Source organism: Montipora foliosa, chromosome 3 (assembly GCF_036669935.1).
Source record: "Montipora foliosa isolate CH-2021 chromosome 3, ASM3666993v2, whole genome shotgun sequence".
Classification (NCBI taxonomy): domain Eukaryota; kingdom Metazoa; phylum Cnidaria; class Anthozoa; order Scleractinia; family Acroporidae; genus Montipora; species Montipora foliosa.
The window spans coordinates 26,090,031-26,107,530 of record NC_090871.1 but is presented as its reverse complement, the minus strand read 5'-3'; the positions used below and the strand labels follow the sequence as shown (position 1 = coordinate 26,107,530).

General features: G+C 36.3%; 2 protein-coding genes across 3 annotated transcripts in view; one reads left to right on the top strand and one right to left on the bottom strand.

The window, feature by feature from the left end:
• LOC137997175 (histone deacetylase 8-like) overlaps nucleotides 1–14,891 on the top strand; it is an 18,549-nt gene extending 3,658 nt beyond the window's left edge. Inside the window, exons 4-11 of one of the 2 annotated variants that reach the window (XM_068843012.1) lie at nucleotides 1,563–1,704; nucleotides 1,821–1,933; nucleotides 2,708–2,785; nucleotides 3,056–3,164; nucleotides 6,379–6,551; nucleotides 7,685–7,779; nucleotides 12,908–13,013; nucleotides 13,909–14,891. In XM_068843012.1, coding sequence (XP_068699113.1) covers nucleotides 1,563–1,704; nucleotides 1,821–1,933; nucleotides 2,708–2,785; nucleotides 3,056–3,164; nucleotides 6,379–6,551; nucleotides 7,685–7,779; nucleotides 12,908–13,013; nucleotides 13,909–13,931 — 839 coding nt within the window. In that variant the 3' untranslated portion in view covers nucleotides 13,932–14,891. The remainder of the gene's footprint in view (nucleotides 1–1,562; nucleotides 1,705–1,820; nucleotides 1,934–2,707; nucleotides 2,786–3,055; nucleotides 3,165–6,378; nucleotides 6,552–7,684; nucleotides 7,780–12,907; nucleotides 13,014–13,908) is intronic. The other variant, XM_068843013.1, reaches the window with a different exon arrangement.
• Nucleotides 12,116–17,500, bottom strand: part of LOC137997176 (uncharacterized) — a 12,173-nt gene continuing 6,788 nt past the window's right edge. The window contains exons 6-8 of the mRNA XM_068843014.1: nucleotides 16,207–16,269; nucleotides 15,400–15,510; nucleotides 12,116–12,950 (exon numbers count right to left, since the gene is read on the bottom strand). Of these exons, the coding sequence (XP_068699115.1) occupies nucleotides 12,902–12,950; nucleotides 15,400–15,510; nucleotides 16,207–16,269 (223 nt within the window). The 3' untranslated portion in view covers nucleotides 12,116–12,901. The remainder of the gene's footprint in view (nucleotides 12,951–15,399; nucleotides 15,511–16,206; nucleotides 16,270–17,500) is intronic.

Genomic DNA, 17,500 nt, shown 5'->3' with positions numbered 1-17,500 from the left:
CCGAACACCGAGCACTAGTGCTGTGTGTTCCCCCTTCTCTCCGCATCGAACATTTCAGTGCTGGTACTTTTTACGGGTCTCAGGTCATTGTTTTATTAGTACAGAAGGTATCCTAAACATGCAAAAAAAAACGCTAACCTTAGGCCTATTAGACCTAATCAAAAGTTTAAAGGCTTAAGGTTAGCTTTTATGAATGTTTAGGATATGCTTTCTGTATTTATATTCTGCTATCATACTTACCGTTATGGCGTGATTACTTTCCTTTACTTTCATATTTCTTTTTGTTTTGATGTATTCTTAGGTCAGCAATTGAATTTTGAAGTTTTATGTGGAGGGAAGGGGGCGGTGTCTGACATTTGCAGACTGCAGACCACAGACTGCAGACTAACCCTAAATCAATTATTGAAAGCTAACTGTTTTAAAACGGGTTCTTATACTGTTTATCAGCGCTCTTTGAAATGGATGCTTAGACTCTAAAATACTGTTTATCAGTGCTATTTGTAGGCAGTCTGCAAATGTCAGACACCGGGAAGGGGGAACGCACAGCACTAGTGCTCAGTGTGCGAGGGAACAGATAACACGAGGGAACACAAAACGCTGTGGTGTTCACAGCGTTGTCAACCGTGTGTGGGGAAACAAAATAAAGTATGAGCCCGCAATACTTGTGTGTAACTAAACCGCTGAAAATGGGGACTGATATATGGAGTTGTGCACGTAACATCGCAGCTAAATTACGCTACAATGACGCTATCTTCAGATTGAAAGAAAGTTCACGGTGAGAAAAAAAATAATTTTGTCATTTCTTTGTTTATTTTCGCAAAACTAGCAGCGAAGTGGGAACTGCTAACCCTTTTGTGGTGGTTACGAAAACAAAGACACCGAAAACGAAGACCGAAGACCTGAGCCCTCGAAAACGAAGACCCACTCGAAAAACGTACAATTGAGGTTAATTCAAACGTTATTTTTGAAGAGTTAGTCCTAAGCAGATCTAAGGGGCCGCGATTACATGAGCCGGGCTGGTTCGTTTAGCCGAGATCGCGGCACGTCTGAGAAATACATCCCAAAAATCAAGTTTGCGATTACATGGAAAATTCTCACCCCGGTTAGCCGACATTCCGGCATTACGATGGATTAACTCTTCAAAAATAACATTTGAATTAACCTTAATTTTCCGTTTTTTTCTACGTTTTCGAGACCTGTCTTCGTTTTCAAGCATTTTCGAGGCCTTCGTTTTCGAGGTGTTAGGTCGTCGTTTTCGAAACTAGCACCCTTTTGTTTCGAAAGAGCAAAGGTGAACACAAGTCGAAAATGGGGCTGTATATTGGTCGCAATTTCGAGCCCTGCTGAAACTATAAATATAATCTAATGGTACTTACTACTGACTATTAATTAATTTTTTAATTTGGTGGGAATCTGAGGATTTTCATGCAGACTTTGATGCCTGTTTAGAATGAGGGTAGAGTTGGGGTGAGAAGGGCAATCATGCATTTCATTAATACATGTACATTGTACTCTCATATGAATTGGTATAATTACTATGCATTTTGAATATTTTGTTTTAGGCTTTGACTGTCCAGTATTTGATGAGTTGTTCAACTGTGTATCCATCATCGCTGGAGGTACACTGACTGCAGCAGAGCTACTGGATAGGCAGGAGTGTAATATAGCAATCAACTGGGAAGGAGGCTGGCACCATGCACACAGGTGGAATATCCAAATATAAACATGTCCATGGCATGCATGAGCAGCATGTTTTATTGACAAGCTCTGGCCATTATGGTATTAAGCTTTGAGTAATTTTGGTCTTTCAATGATGTTAGGGATGAAGCTGCTGGATTCTGCTATGTCAATGATGTTGTACTGGGAATTCTCAAGTTACGAGAGAAGTTTGATCGAGTCCTCTACATTGATATTGACCTTCACCATGGAGATGGTGAGTATTTTTCGTCACAGTGAATCACCCTCAGTGTGTGGTCACAGACTGAGAGAAAATGCATGTTGCCCAAGTTAAGACTTGATTGAAATAGGCCTTACTCATGATAGCCGTCATGTCGGTTTTCAAATTGTCGTGCAAATTAGTCATGTGTTATGCTGGGGGGCAAACATTGGAAAAAAGGCAAATTGCGGTAAAACAGCTCGTCAAAATATTGAAATAACATTGCTAAAAGTACATTTTAGATTTAGAATTAAGTACCTTTTATAATAATTTTATATCTTTGATTGCCTACTTTGTTATCTGCTCATTTTCCATTAAAACAAACATTGAATTAACTTGTGTAATCATTCTATTTTACTACTTAGGTGAGAAACATTCAATGGCCATAAAACAAATCATCTGTGTGGCTAAGATGTTTGTTATAACCGCTTGAACTTGTGTTGTTTGCCCCCTCAGAAGTGTGTAGCTAATTTGCATGATAGTAGCAAATCCAACGTGCCGACCATCATGAATATATAGGTCCATTAATTAGTTGGGCCTTTGACATACATGTATAGTGCTGAAAAGTGTAACTAAATTATTTTTCGTGGAAAAATTAATGCTCTTAGTCTATGAGCTAATCTATTTCATTGTTATTTTAGCAACCACATAAACTTATGAAATAACAATACATTACTGAAGAAACTAGTAACAGTGCAATTATCGTGAAGTTAACACCATAAATTGATTGAATGATGAAATATTTTGTTGTTTACTTTCATTTATTTCTAGGTGTTGAAGATGCATTTTCATTCACATCAAAAGTGATGTCTGTATCATTTCATAAATTCTCCCCTGGATTTTTTCCAGGTAATATTATTTTAAGTTTTTGTAAACTACATGACAGCTTCCTACATGTTGTCATTTAGATTTTTAAGCAAAGATTTCACAAAATTTAATATTTCAATAGCTAGAATTTCTGCTGCAGGAACATAAAGCATTTGCATGGACAGTGAAAATTTCAAACAAAAGTACATGTAAGACAGTAATTTGTGATCTTTAATTTTTTTGTGGTATCCTTTTGATAAAGGACATCTGTATGAAAAAGTTAAATCTATCATTGATTGATTATCTGGCCAGGGACTGGATCATATATGGATGTTGGTGAAGGGAAAGGAAGGTACTACACTGTCAATGTGCCTCTTAAAGATGGAATTACAGATAAACCTTTTGTACAGATCTTTTCCAGGTATAGTGAAACACTCTTGTTTGTACTTATTGTCAATACCTGGTTACCTATGGCCAATTGCAGGTCAAAACAGCTCTGTCACTTGTGATCAAACTTTCTTCAAGACATTGCAATGTTAGCCTGTCAGTCCAGTCAAAATAGTAATAATTAACCTTTTAACCCCAAAACCGCATCCCACTGACGAGTAAAATTGTGTGGCATTAAACAGAGTAAAATCTACCCATATTTACCCGTGTATAATACACACCCGTGTATAATACGCACCCCAATTTTGGACTGCATTTTGAAAAAAAAAAGTTCAAGCAGAAAACAGAGAAATTGTACATGCAAAACTAGCGTGAAAAAAAGCCATTTTCTGGATAAGAAAATTTGTTTCACTACTTACAACAGTAAAGTAAATAAGCCTATGTAAAGTGTTTAAAAACTGAAACCTTCATATAAACTCCAACTCATAGTCACAATCAAACAGCACTTCTCTCGCACGAGAGTCGTCATCGACAAGATCATCTTGTTGTCCGTCCACAAGATCATCTTGTGTATCATCAAGGTTTTCTTACTACTCCATATTTAACAAAATTCGACTCAATCATCTCTTCAGGATATCACGTTTAAATGCAACAGTGATCCACAGAGCGATGATTTCTTCTGAGGGCTTGATTGGCGGTTTACTTAAAGAAACATTAAGGGGCTGCAGAACTGAGTTCAATCTGCCAAGAATTACTGCTAAATCATTCGGTGTTTTATCTGCAAATGCTGCTTTCATGCTTTCCGTCACATGAGCTTCGAAAGCATAAACAAGCAGGCTTCTTTGTCTCCCCAGTCCACCACATGGAGTACGCCAAAGTCTTCATTCGGCCTTTCTCTTGGGCGTCGGTGATAACCCTGTGCTTGTTTTCAACTTTAGGCACCGTTTTCCTCTTGAAAATCACCATTAGTCTTAATTTTAATCCATCACCAGCACACACTAACAAAACAGTTGCGTGATTCTTCTCATTTCCGGTCGTGACAGTTCTTCTCTGCGGTGTAATGTTGATCAGCGGCATATCGAAGATCAGTGGCGTTTTGTCCATATTTCCAGTAACATGTAGTGGGGATCTGTAGTGGGTAGTTGTGTTCTTTGCAAAGTTTTATAATATAACAGCGAAATTAATGAGCGTTATTTATCAGACCGGCATTGTAAACTCCGTTGAGTTTTTCTTTGGCCATTTTGATGTTTCCGTTATAATTGCTCAAAAGTGAAGGTTATGTTGTTCAGTTATTCAAGGTTAATTTATTAGTGGATCTAAATTTTTAACTCTTGGTTAAGCCTTTTACTTTTCAATCCAAAACCAGTGTCTTCGTTTATATGCTAATGAGGGACACATGTCTAAAACAATGGATTCCGTGTATAATAGGCATCTCAATTTTCGAAGCTGTTTTAGCAGGAAAAAAGTGAGTATTATACACGGGTAAATACGGTAATTCTGACCACTCCCAGGAGTCAGTGGGTTATAAAATTATTATTATTATTATTATTATTATTGGGTTATTAATTAATTATTGGTATCAAGCATAGCCTGGTATTATACATGTAGTTAATTGTACTGTGTAGGATACAGTATCTTAGGGTCCACTTAATAGCCAGACTGAAATCCAGATTGTATTAAAGACAACTGGCAAGTTTTTGTTCTTTATTGTCTTCACAACAGTACTGTACTAACCGTCTCGATTAAAGACCCCAACCTGCTTTAGTTATTACAAACTGGTGATTGTTGATTGGCACTCAGATGCATAAATTGGCAAACAGAAACTATGAGTTGCCACCTGTTCACTGAATTTACATGTAAGTCCTGCTGGTTGGGGGTTAATACCTGGGCTGAGTTACACAGACTGTGTAGCGGATGCTAACAATACCTTACAGTGTACATATGCCTTTCTAATTGAGCTGTACGCTTCACAGTGCAGTCCTGAAGACTTCAAGGAAGGGTTATTAGTATGGCTGGTTTGTTTATGGTCAATAAGGAAAACTTCAGAGACTTTGGAGATCCCTTAAAGAACTAAATAAGATAGATAGATAGATTGATCAATAGATAGAGGCTTGTTTATGCTACACATTTGCAGTATTTACTGAATTGCCAGGTAGGCCAGCAATAAACATACAGTACGTCATAGTCACAGAATACATGTACATTGATGTTTTACAGTAACAAAGTCATTTAGTCTGACCAAGGACTAAAGGACTCAGATTGCAGTTACCCAGAGAGTTTCACACTCTTGATACACTGTGTGTGTGGGAGGGGATAACATTGAGGTATTAAACTAAACCACGAAACAACGAAATGAAATACCAAAACACCATTTATGACCCCACCATACATTGAATACAAACTGATACTAATTTGCAATTAGATATTGTTTTAGGGCTAATTAGGCCTAAAAGATTATTGCTCCTAATCTTATTAATCTTAATTTGAATCCTAATCTTAAATCTTAATAAATTAGGAGCAATAACATTTTAGGCCTAATTAAGCCTAGCTGGGTTTAAAATGATATGTAATCTCAAAATCCAACCTTTTTTGGTTATTATTCAGTGTATGGTGGGGTCACATATGATGTTTCAGTCTTTCATTTCACTGTTTTGGTTTCACTGTTTGGTGTTTCACTGTTTCATGGCTTAGTTTCTATAACATTCATGAGGGGTGGATGCTGACACACATTTTTGATGAACCTCTCGCAGGCAGCAGATTGCCTGACTCCAAGTGTGTCTGGACTCCAAGTGGATACTAACCAACCCATTTAGTCTAGATTGTTTGGAATATAAGTGCCACTGTAGTGTTTATGTGAGTGCTGCCATCAGATATATCACGGCAGCATTTGTATTTGTAAGGTTGGCTTTAAATCAGGTTATGGCATGAATTCATGTTACTTTGTAGCATAGGTAATTCAGTTATTTGCCAGTGTTTTTTTCTGTCAGGTTTGTCTAGGCCAGGGGCAATTTGAAATGCGCCCATCCTGTCATACACTAATTTAATTAATTAAGCTGCACGTACATGTATAAAAAATTATTGGGCAAAGTATTTCCCTAAATTTACAAACACAAGCATAGGAAAAGAAAAAATATGTGCTTTCTCATTTACTGTAGGAAATGGCTCTGTAAATTTCAGTGATACATTGTACCTCTTGAGATCTGCAAGAATAAGAAGCAACTTTGCACTAAGTCTTCTATTTTTTACAGGGTATTGTCAGAGGTAAAGCTGAAGTTCAAGCCCAAAGCTGTAGTTTGTCAATGTGGAGTTGATACTTTAGCTGGTGATCCCATGGCCTCTTTTAACCTCACCCAGCAAGGTATCGGAGAATGTGTTAAACGCCTCATGGACTGGAATCTACCACTTTTGCTACTAGGTGGAGGTGAAATTACAATATCTGTTTTTGACCAACTGACTTGATTTAGTAATAATAAGCCTATGTGCAACGAGGGTGACAGTTTCTTACACAGTATAAGGGAAGTTTCTTCGTTGATCCATTAAAGCATGTGCAATTTCAGAAGACAGGGCATGAATTGAACAAGAGGATGAATTTTAATGTATGCATTTTTCTTTTACTTCATAACCCATTCATCCCTGAAGCAGCCCATCTATGAGTAAATTGTCTGGCATCAGAATAAAAACTCTAAGTCTCACTCTTATAGGTCGGACTGAAAGGGCTAAGTCATACCCAATTAGAGTACAGTATGACTTCCCCCTGTCTCCTTTGGGTACCTGGTCCTCCGCAATTGTTTCTTGACTCTGTTTTGCCCTCTCCATTTTACATTGTATCATTTGTTTAGTGACCTTCAATGAAGCTGTTGCCTTTGACAACAAATAATTCTACTTTATTGAACTTTTGACGAGTTAAGTTTGCATTAAAGCAAACTCAACTCTAAGCCTCAAAGGAAGGTTACTGAGCACCAAAGTAGAATGGGATGTACATGTACGTTATCAAATTTTAAAAAAATTAATATTGTATTGTGACAATTTAAGGTCACTTTAAGTAAGTCGTTTTAAGTAAATTTATTACTTTAACTTTACTTCACAATTTGATTCACCTTACATTTCATGTGTTTTTCTTAAATTGTAAAATTTCATAACACACCTTTTGCTCAACTACAGTACATGTTTCTTGTTTCCCTTAAATACCAATCCTTTTTTGGGGAGGTACAAGATATCTTACACCCATTTATCTTAGGAAAATCCTGTGTTTACTTCTTGGGTTGTTAGATACCCTTGATAGGTTTAGAATAATTTATTGTACTCATAATTTCCTTGCATCTACTCTGAGTAAGCTTCATTTAGCTCATCAAGACCTTCCGTTGATTCAGTTGGCATCAACAAGTACAGCGTTACTAGTTCCTGTTCTTCTTGCATACTTTTGTTTTATTTGTAATAAACCAGCTGGTAAATCTTGCTCTGATTTTGTTGTCCCTGTGTCGACTGTTTTGGCTGTCTTGCAGTAGAAAATGCATTAATTGGTTTTAGACTTCAAGGCTTCTTTCTTGTAATCAGGAGGATACAATGTAAAAAATGCAGCAAGGTGTTGGACATACTTGACGAGCATAGTTCTCAATCAGTCACTCTCTTCCGACATCCCAGAACATGAGGTAAGTACCACACATTTGGTTCCCAAGGATATTGCCCAGTGGGATTAGAGATGTCTATCTGTCAAAGTAAGGGTGTGGTTTGAAATCCCTGGCCAAGCTATTACTCTTGGTGCCACTACTGTATGATTAACAAGTCAAAGGAAAACTATGAAGAACTCGCGGATCCATACATTGCTTACAAAATGGGAATTCTGTTGCAATCAGTTGGTTTCTGATCTTGTTAGGGAATACTGACTGAATTTGTGTTTGATTTTTATCTAAAAAGAATGTGTTATCGTTGGCAGGCTACACTACAGTAGGTCACTCTTAAATATCTGAAGGGTCCTCAACTATGTAAACAGCTATGACTGCGTCACTTTGCAATAGGTAAAAACAAGGATTGTTTCCAAAATTTTTCAAGTAATATATTAAACACGAGAAGGAGTGTTTCATCGGATATCCAAACACAGAGAAGCGAGTTGAAAAACAAGGCCGAAGGCTGAGTTTTTTAACCAATTTCGAGGTAGTTGGATATCTGATGAAACACTCCTTCTTTGCTTCTCAAAGGAATCAGTATTTTAAGAGATGTTTGGGATCAAAGTTGGCGAAATTTTATGCTAATTAAGACCACATATCCAAACTTCCTTCACGGTAGTGATTTCTTTTGTTTTTGGCTTATGAATTATTAATGAGTTTGAGAACTTTTCACAAAGTCTGGAACAGATCATGAAACAGCTGTATTTAGTTATATTTTATAGATGCAAAAGAGCAAGGGGAAAATAATCGCCAACCAGTATTTTTGGCTCCTTTAACCCATTCACACCTCAAACGCACTAGGACGCCCCTATTGACGAGTAAAGTCATCTGGCATTAGACAGAGCAAAATCTATGAAGTCTCACTCTCAGGGGTCCATGAGTTAAACCTTTTTACAAGCCTAGGTTGTTAAAAGCCTGCATGTGTGAAGTACCAGAGGATAGCCATTCAGCTAGGAAAGAGTGAATTCTTATTGAAAATGAATGCTTCACTGTTCAACTACACACACAAGAAGATGATACCAGAAACAGCTGGATATTTCTCAACTTTGTAAACACAGCTATGGAGAGGTTTATTTGTTTATTTTTATTTATTTGCCACACATACAAAGAAAAAGAAAGAAAATAAACAGATTACAGTAAGTTACAACAAGCTAAAAGCAGGGCTCAAAGTGTATTTTTGGCTTTGGGAGCACTTAAATTGTGCTACTGAGTGTATATTTCTAGGCGCACTACCAAAATTTTAGGCACACAGCAGAAAATGTTAGGAGCACAGCTTATAAAACCACTGGGAACACCTGTTCCAACAGAAAATCAGAACTTAAGACATTATTATGTCATCTTCAGTGTTTTGTATTTTATTTTAATCCTGTGTTTGTTGTTTTAACTAAGGCTGACTTACTTTTTGTTTGAGACAGCCTTAAAATTGTTGTGGTTTTTAAATCAACTTGACCTCTCAATTTCAACAACATATTATTACATGTTGTCATCCTGTTAAAGGACATTCGTGATAACAGAAAAGTTCTCATCATGTATTTTCTTTTCAATGTACACTTGTAACCAAACAAAATATATTTGAAAACTGGAATAGATACACAACTTCATAGTTGATAATAGACGTGTACTTCAATGATTCCATCAGGTCACCAAGTGACAGAAATAAATCCTGCGCATTTGACGTCGTCGTCATAGGCCGCTATGTCTCGCGCATTCCTTTACAGTAATTCCGGCTGTTGTTAAGTGAGCCTACACAAACTTGAAGCATCTCCTGAGGATTCGGTTGCTAAGTAACCGCTGCACATGCTTTCAACCCATGGCAGAGGTCTCTTTTCCCGTACTCATCAGCCCAGTGAACACAGAAGAAAACAGACCTCTGCTAGCAGGGAACCATTGACTAACGATGAAGATGAATGCACAGGGAAAGCTAAACAGTATCTGGAGCTCATCAATTCTTTCTTTGAATCCCACTCTAGCTACTCGAATTCATTTAACCCTGCTCTTTGAAATTTGTATATTTTTCTTTTCTTGCTTGTTGGCTCATCCTCTTTAGATTTATTGTGGACTGATATAGTGATATAGTATCATTCAAGGCAGATTTACTCACTTTTGTAGAATGTGAAGGCTGGGGTTTTATGAGAAGCCCATTGAATACAAGACAATACAAGTGCAACGACTTAATTAACTGGGTTATAATTCACTTTTTTAACAATTTTCTTAACTTGAAGAAGCCTCATACAGTATTGTTGACCCTCTGTTGACTTTCCACTATCACAAACCTTTAACATGGGCAATATGTACCGGTATGTGCTTTATTTGTAGTCTGCATTTGCATGTGTCAGCAGAGTTTTACCAAAATGGAAGAGTATGGGGTGGAATGAAACATCAACAGCAAAAATGGACCTTCACTGGCATTGGGGGAATTTTTTGAGAAAACTGATGACAAATAAACACACACAGATGAAAGGGAAATAATGTAACTTTATTATTTAGGGCAGGAAATTGAACCAGAGACTACCTGAAACAAATTCAGCGAGTGGTCAGAATGCAGTCTTGAACCTGGCGTCTCCGGATATCAAGGCACGGGCCCTTACCACTCGGCCACACTGCCTTCAATTTTCCACAACCATAGCACAGTGACACCTTTAATCTTCCACTGAGCAATGGCTCGGCAACACATGCTGACGGCAACGAGTATCTATCCCATCGGAACGCAGAAAAGTAGAAATATTAATTAATTTTCAATGTATTATGTTGCGGCATTACTTCAGAAAGTGAAACGCAATTTGGCATATCTTAAAAAAAAATCGTTGTCTTATCGATTAGTTTACATCTGAGTGAGTGACAATTTTGCATATTCTGACCCCTAACAGTAGTTGCTTAGTACATGCTTTGCGTATCCATGACTGAAAATCACATACTTTTTTTTCTTCAGATTTTGAAAGTGTGTACATTTGCTTAATACCTGGCTGGCAAAATTTTGAGCTTTGATTTTTATCCGAAAGCTGTTTACTAAGTTTTGGATTTCATTTTGGTTTGCCATTATTGATCACGTTCAAAACTGATCGATTGGACCTCAGGGTTGGATCTGGTGTAAAGTGACATCATTTACTCACTGGCTTATAATTTCAGCTTGGAAATGCAGCTTATTATAATTATGTGCAAAACACAATTTTAAAAGCCTGAAAGTCCAAAACTCCTGTGCTGCATATTAATTCAGAAGTATACACATGCATTGCATTCTTACGGTAAACTAATGAGTCCTTGATGTCATTTTCTCCTTGATCCAGCTCTCAAGATTTTAAAATTAGTAATTGCAGACCATTAAATAGAAACATTCCAGTTAAGATAAACAGGTGTCTTCTTAATTAATTAATTAATTAATTAATTAAGTAAGTAAATCAAGGCTTAAAACTTGGGTCACTTAGTGTTTAGTTAATATAGTTTTTAAATCCACAGAAATGTTTTGGTCATAGTAGCACTTCAATTAACTGAGTAGGTACTGCCTTTGTTATGTGAGATAATGTCATCTGAAAATGCTTGAACTGTAGTCATTTCAGATAATTATGTAAAACCTTTGCTCCAATTCATCAACACTTGCTGATCTCCTGAATTGGCAGCATTTTTTGAAGATGTGCCAAACAATAAAGGAGTCTTTCTGGAGGAGATTTATTATTAATTTTTGATTTTAATACCAACCAAATATCTGGTTGCAGTTTGTTTCATAATCACTTTGAACTTGAATATTTGGTTTGTCACTTTATTTTTTAGACTTACTTTATCAATTTAAGTACATGTACATTGTATGTAGCATTTTTTGTTCTCTGTAAATCTTTATTTTTAAAGTTTATTTATAAAATTATTATTGTTATTGTTGTTGATGTTTTAGCAATTAGCTGGCATGGGTGCCACCTGGTCCATGCGTCCTGTTGGAACTCTGCCCTGTTAGATAAAACACCTTTTTTCCTCCCTTGTTTGTCTGAGTTTTTTCCTTTCTTACTATAAATGTTATTTTTTCTGTTAATTTATACTCAGTTAACGTCACCCAATAAAAGGGGAAAAGGGCTAGACTATTTAAATGTCATCAGCATCATCTCTGTGGTATTTTTATCTGCTACCTTATGAGTGACAGTAGATATGTGCCACAGACCAGCTGGCTCAGTGAAGAGTGCACTTTTGTGAGGGAGTTTGGATTTGAACCCCAGCAGGACCAATTCAGAATTCTAAAATAGATGTAACTGAGGAGAAAGAGCAGTGTTTCCTTTGTAATTTCCCCTCAATTGGTATAGGACAGTATGCCCTGTCTCACATAACAGTATACCGGTAACTCTGTGAGACGTTTTTTATTTACCATGATTATTAAACAAAGAATGCCATAGAAGTAAGTGTTACAATAACTTACTGTACTAGGAAAATTACCTTACAATATTTGTGATTCGTTTACATGTTTTTGACACACAAGTACCACAACCCCCACTCCCCACACTGACGTACACACACACACACATGGAATATGTTTACAAAATACCGGTAGTAGAAAAGAAGAGCTATTGGTTTTGAGATGAGTGACCAATTATACTCTACAAGATGGGATACCTGTACAGTTGGAGAACAAGGGGCTGTTTTTTAAAGTACATGTAATAGCGGTTCCCATTTCTTTGCTGTTCTTTGTTTCATTGTTGTTGTATTGTCCTTCTCTAGTTTAAATATACATGTATTGATTTGTAGATGTCGTAAGTATTCTGCTACCCTGTGAGCAGAGTCTCTTTTGATCTTCCTAGATAAGTTGGGAAGAGGACCCGACTTATCTAGGAAGATCGAAAGAGACTCACAGGGTAGTATTCTTTGAAAGCCAGATGAAATATTTACTTGTCAAAAAACAAAAGTTAATTCGCAAATTGTACATGTATTTAGAGGTATTTGGCCTCAGTCCCTGAAAAGCATATTCCATGAGTGGTCGACTTGGAAAGAAGTGATCGACCAGAACGTAAGAGTAACCAACAACAGTGCAATTGAAGGGAGTGCTAAAACTGGTAAAATGAAAAAAAAAATCTACTTACTCAGTACATGTATCTACATTTAAACACTTCTTCATTTTTTTTTCCAACTTATGTTACAGAACTTTTTGGCTTATGGACCTGACTACCAGCTTGATGTTCCACCTAGCAGAAGACAGGATATGAACAGCAAAGAGGACCTTATCAATCTCTTCAACACTCTATTAGGTATATAAATAATAATAATAATAATAATAATAATAATAATAATAATAATAAGTATTATTATTTATATCATCATCATTACTATTTATGAAATGTAGATTCTAAAGTGATCCTCACACGTATCGGGACAATAATAGTAATATTGTCTCTTAGACACCTGAAAAATTCAGTAGGCTTCAATGGATTCAAACTCATGACCTCTGTGATGTCGGTGCCATTATTATTATCATCATCCTCCTAAGGGTGATCCAAATACAATGTAGCAAAAAACTAGGTGCTGAAAAACCTGCCCTCCGTGCATTTTCAAGACCTACATGTAGGTCACAGTTGTTTGCAATATGGACCTCCCTGCTGGGAAATAAGATATGGTATCCCTGATTTCACTGGCACTGCTCAGTGTGCAATCTAAGGAGTCAGGCCAATTTGAACATTGAAATGATCTTGTAAATTTTGGAGATGTTTAAAAGCTAATTCAGATGATAACCCCCATTTTTTATTCCCAGAAAGCAGTTAGAAAGGCAAATTGAAACTCTTTGTAAAGTTTAAAAAAAGAATCCAGAGCAGATTCTGAGGTGCCCTGACATTCTTAAAATACATAATAAGGTACTAGTAGCTCTGAATATGCTTGTACCTTTAGCTTAATACTCCCATTGAAAATAATACTTATTATTTTTAATGGGAGTACCAGTATTCCTTTCATTTTCATGTTGCTGCTGTCTGACTGTGTATTTCATACCTACATGTACAGTACATGTAGTGTAGACTATAATAGTTCATACTGTTGTTCATTTGTGACTACCATTTTGTTCTTTTTTTGTTATAAACACAAAATGCAGATATACATGTAATCAGTTGAAATTTACTTTAATTTGGTAAATGAAATTATTAATTCTTGCAGGAAACATCAAGAAGATTGTGTGACATGTGAATTAACATTGTGACCATGAAACATGCCTATTCTTGTTAATGTTTTTGTCAATTAGGGTTGGGTTTGGCATTCACAAATCACTTCACATGGAATTGAGCGTCTACATGTAAGCTAACTGTACCTCTGAAGTCACTAAAAAAGTTCCTTGTTCTGTGCTTTTTTCTTGAGGTACTATTATGATATTTTTTAGATTATTATTGCAAAGAAAGAATTTGTAAAAAAGTCATTTCCAAAAGAGTAATGTGCACCCAAATCTCTAAATTATTTTTGTTTGCTTAAATCCTTGAATTTCTACAATTAATAACATTATTGTTTTCAACTACAGTAAATTAGATTCCCCCAGAAAGACACCATTTTGGTTCAAGTCTGACAATCAACAAAAACGGGGAAAGTGACGTCAGTTCAGGAAACTGTTTATCACATAATTGAGAGAACACAACAGAAGTGAGAGAAACAGATGTTGAAATTGTCATACCTTTATACTACGTGTATTTATTGTGTTTTGATAGTCACATGACTTCTGACTTGACAGCAAAATGACTTGTAAACTGCACTAAGAAGGTTTCAAATTGGATGAGGTACTTCACTTTCCATTGAGATGTAGTGGATATCAATTTAAATAGTTCTTCAATTGACGTCATAACTCTATAGCTAACAGAGAAAGTTTTGGGATTGAACAAAAGTTGTTTTCTACAAAACAAAAATGGGGAAAGTACCCTGAACAAAGTGAAAATTTATTTGAGCCAGTTTTTGGGGGTTACAAGTTGATGTACTTTTATTATAAAAATGGTCCCAAAGTTTGGACCAAAAAAGTATAGAAACAACGTTACATATGTGCCTTGGAGTTTCCAATATTATCTTTGTAAAAAAATTGAGTTTCACATTGTTGCAAGTTTTCAATGTACATGTAAAAAAAAAAAAAACTTTCTGATTAAAAATCTTGTTGCACAGTATCTTGTCATTTACCGGTATATATATATATATATATATATATATATATATATATATATATACATATATATATATATATATATATATATATATATATATATATATATATATATCCATAAACTATTTGAAGCATTGAATTGTATGTGGAAAAATATGTCATGCATCTGCTTTTCAGGCTTACCACTAGCATTTAGGCTAAAAATTACAAAAGTTGTTCTATGACATTGACCGTCCAGTTTTTTTTTCAGTCATTTTTTAAATAGTAGGCTGTACTTGAGAAAAAGTCATTTTTCTATGTTACAAAGTGCAAGATTTTAAACTGACTCAAATAATAAATATTTGAAGTGAGGGGTTAAAATGAAGGGTTTGCAATAGATCCATCTTGCTGGAGGATAAAGTTCCTCACTGTTGAAGTTGAGATTAGAAAATTGCAAATAAATAACACTTGCACTGAACACTTCTTGCTATAATCTGTTATCTAATTTATGTACATAAAATTATTCAATTTACATCTGCATGGTGGGTATTAAAGGGTCAGCTGGCCGCCAATTATCAAGATCTTTAACGTCCTCTATTTCCTGTCTCTTAACCTTTACTTTCTCTTTCTCCTCAAATGGTACTCTAAAACGGTAAATAAGACAACAAATAATTAGAATAGTTAAGTTTTTACAACATTAACACTTCACAAACATGCTGAATTTAATCAATGGTTTTGTTTAACACTGCTTTCATTACTGTTGTGGACCGGATCAAACTGCCATATCCTTGATGCTAAGGTGGGGATGTGAGGTTTTTCATCCCTGTTGTCCAGTTCTGTTTTATGGGTTTCCCAACTCTTCCTACCTACATGTATGTTATTGCCCACAGGAAAACAAAACAAAAAAATATAACCACTGGTTGAAATATTTTGGGCCGCAGAGGACTTACATGTAGAACTGCATGCATATCAAAGACAGGTGTGGTACTGGTGATGAGAAGAACTTACAATAATATTGGTATCAGGATTTTCCATACAGTCGACTCCTGATTATAAACTTGAACCCTCGCTAACTGCTTAACTCAACTTATTCCTGATAACTCAAACCTGTTTCAATTTCCCTTCAAGGTTCGAGTTATTAGGAGTCAACTGTACTTATTTCGAGCCATTAAATTAACAACACATGTGATGAAGTAATGGAATAATCATACTTTTTACTTGACATCTGTTTTCTCCATTTACCTTCTATTCCGGTGATCTCATTTGTCAGATTAAAAAAAAACCTCCAAAAAATGTCTCAAATGTTATTTGTTTGGTTCAGTTAAATTAGGTAACAATACCTTGGGTGTGGTGGTAAGTCTTGAAGTGGGACAAATGTGTCTGGAATATATTGTACCAATCCCCTATAAAAGAAAATTAAGTTAAAAGTTACTTTAACACTGTTTGAACAGGTGTACTAAAAATATAATTCAACCCATTAGAAACCTTTAGCACTGACGTTTTTGAGATATTCCACAAACTGTGGTTTGTGGTTAGTTGTTTGCCGTTAGAAGTTAGCTCGAGTTTGAACTTTAGCAAGCCGTTCCTGTTATGCACATCGGCGCTGCCATCTTGGATTTTTCATTGCCACAACTGCTCTCAAATCAAACAGCTCAAATTCTCCCGAAACTTATATTTGATCTTCAAAATTGTTGCAAACAGATGTAACAACGTGACTGATATGGTCAAACGGGAGGTCTGATTGATCTCTGGCTATAAAACGCTGCCGTAAATCACTTACCGCAACAACGGTGTCCTGAAGTTGAAACTCGAACCGTAGTCTGGAAACTTGATGGCAAAGACAAGATCACGTGGTTTCTCGAGGTTCGGGGTTTTGTGGTATTGCCCAAAAAATTTGTTGCTAAAGGTCTCTAATTGACTCTGGGGGTAAGACTTTAGGGCCTGTTTACATGTACATGGAAGTGGGGTAACCTGCCTGTCCATATAAACTCATTTTTTCAGCCTCATGTTTACACATCATGATAGGTGAGGTAACCTGCTGAGGCGGGTTGCCTTGCCTTGTCTGCCTCACTGGGTAACTCGCCTAGCCAGGGTCATGTTTTTCCATGTAAACACTTGAAGGTGCGGTAACCCCCCAACCCGGGGTCGGCTGGTGTCACAATAATTTATACTGCCTTTGGAGGAGGCGTTTCAGCATTAAGGACGGTGCCTACTATTGTCATTGTGCATTCGCTGTGCACATCTCGAGATACTTGGATCCTATGGGTGGTGCTTATTAAAACAGGGATGTTTTTGCGCGGCTCAAAACCATGCGGAGAAAGCAGAGCTTAGCAAGTACTCTTGGTATCCAAAAAAAATTGGGGATAGCCATCCATTTTTCAGAGACAATTCAAGGCCCACCTTCAACCGACAGGCTTTTCGACCGTTTGTTTTTGTTATGGAAATTCGCATTGCTTATCACAGTGATCCGATTGGATGAATTTCAAATTTGGCTGGATTTTCATAATTTATGTGAAAATTGTTCCGCGCACGCAATGCCTGTCGGTTGAAAGTGGACTTTTAAGCTCTAATTTGGAAAAGAATGCTATACATCGTTTTGTATTTTAAAGCTTTTGAAAAATATTTCTGATTAAT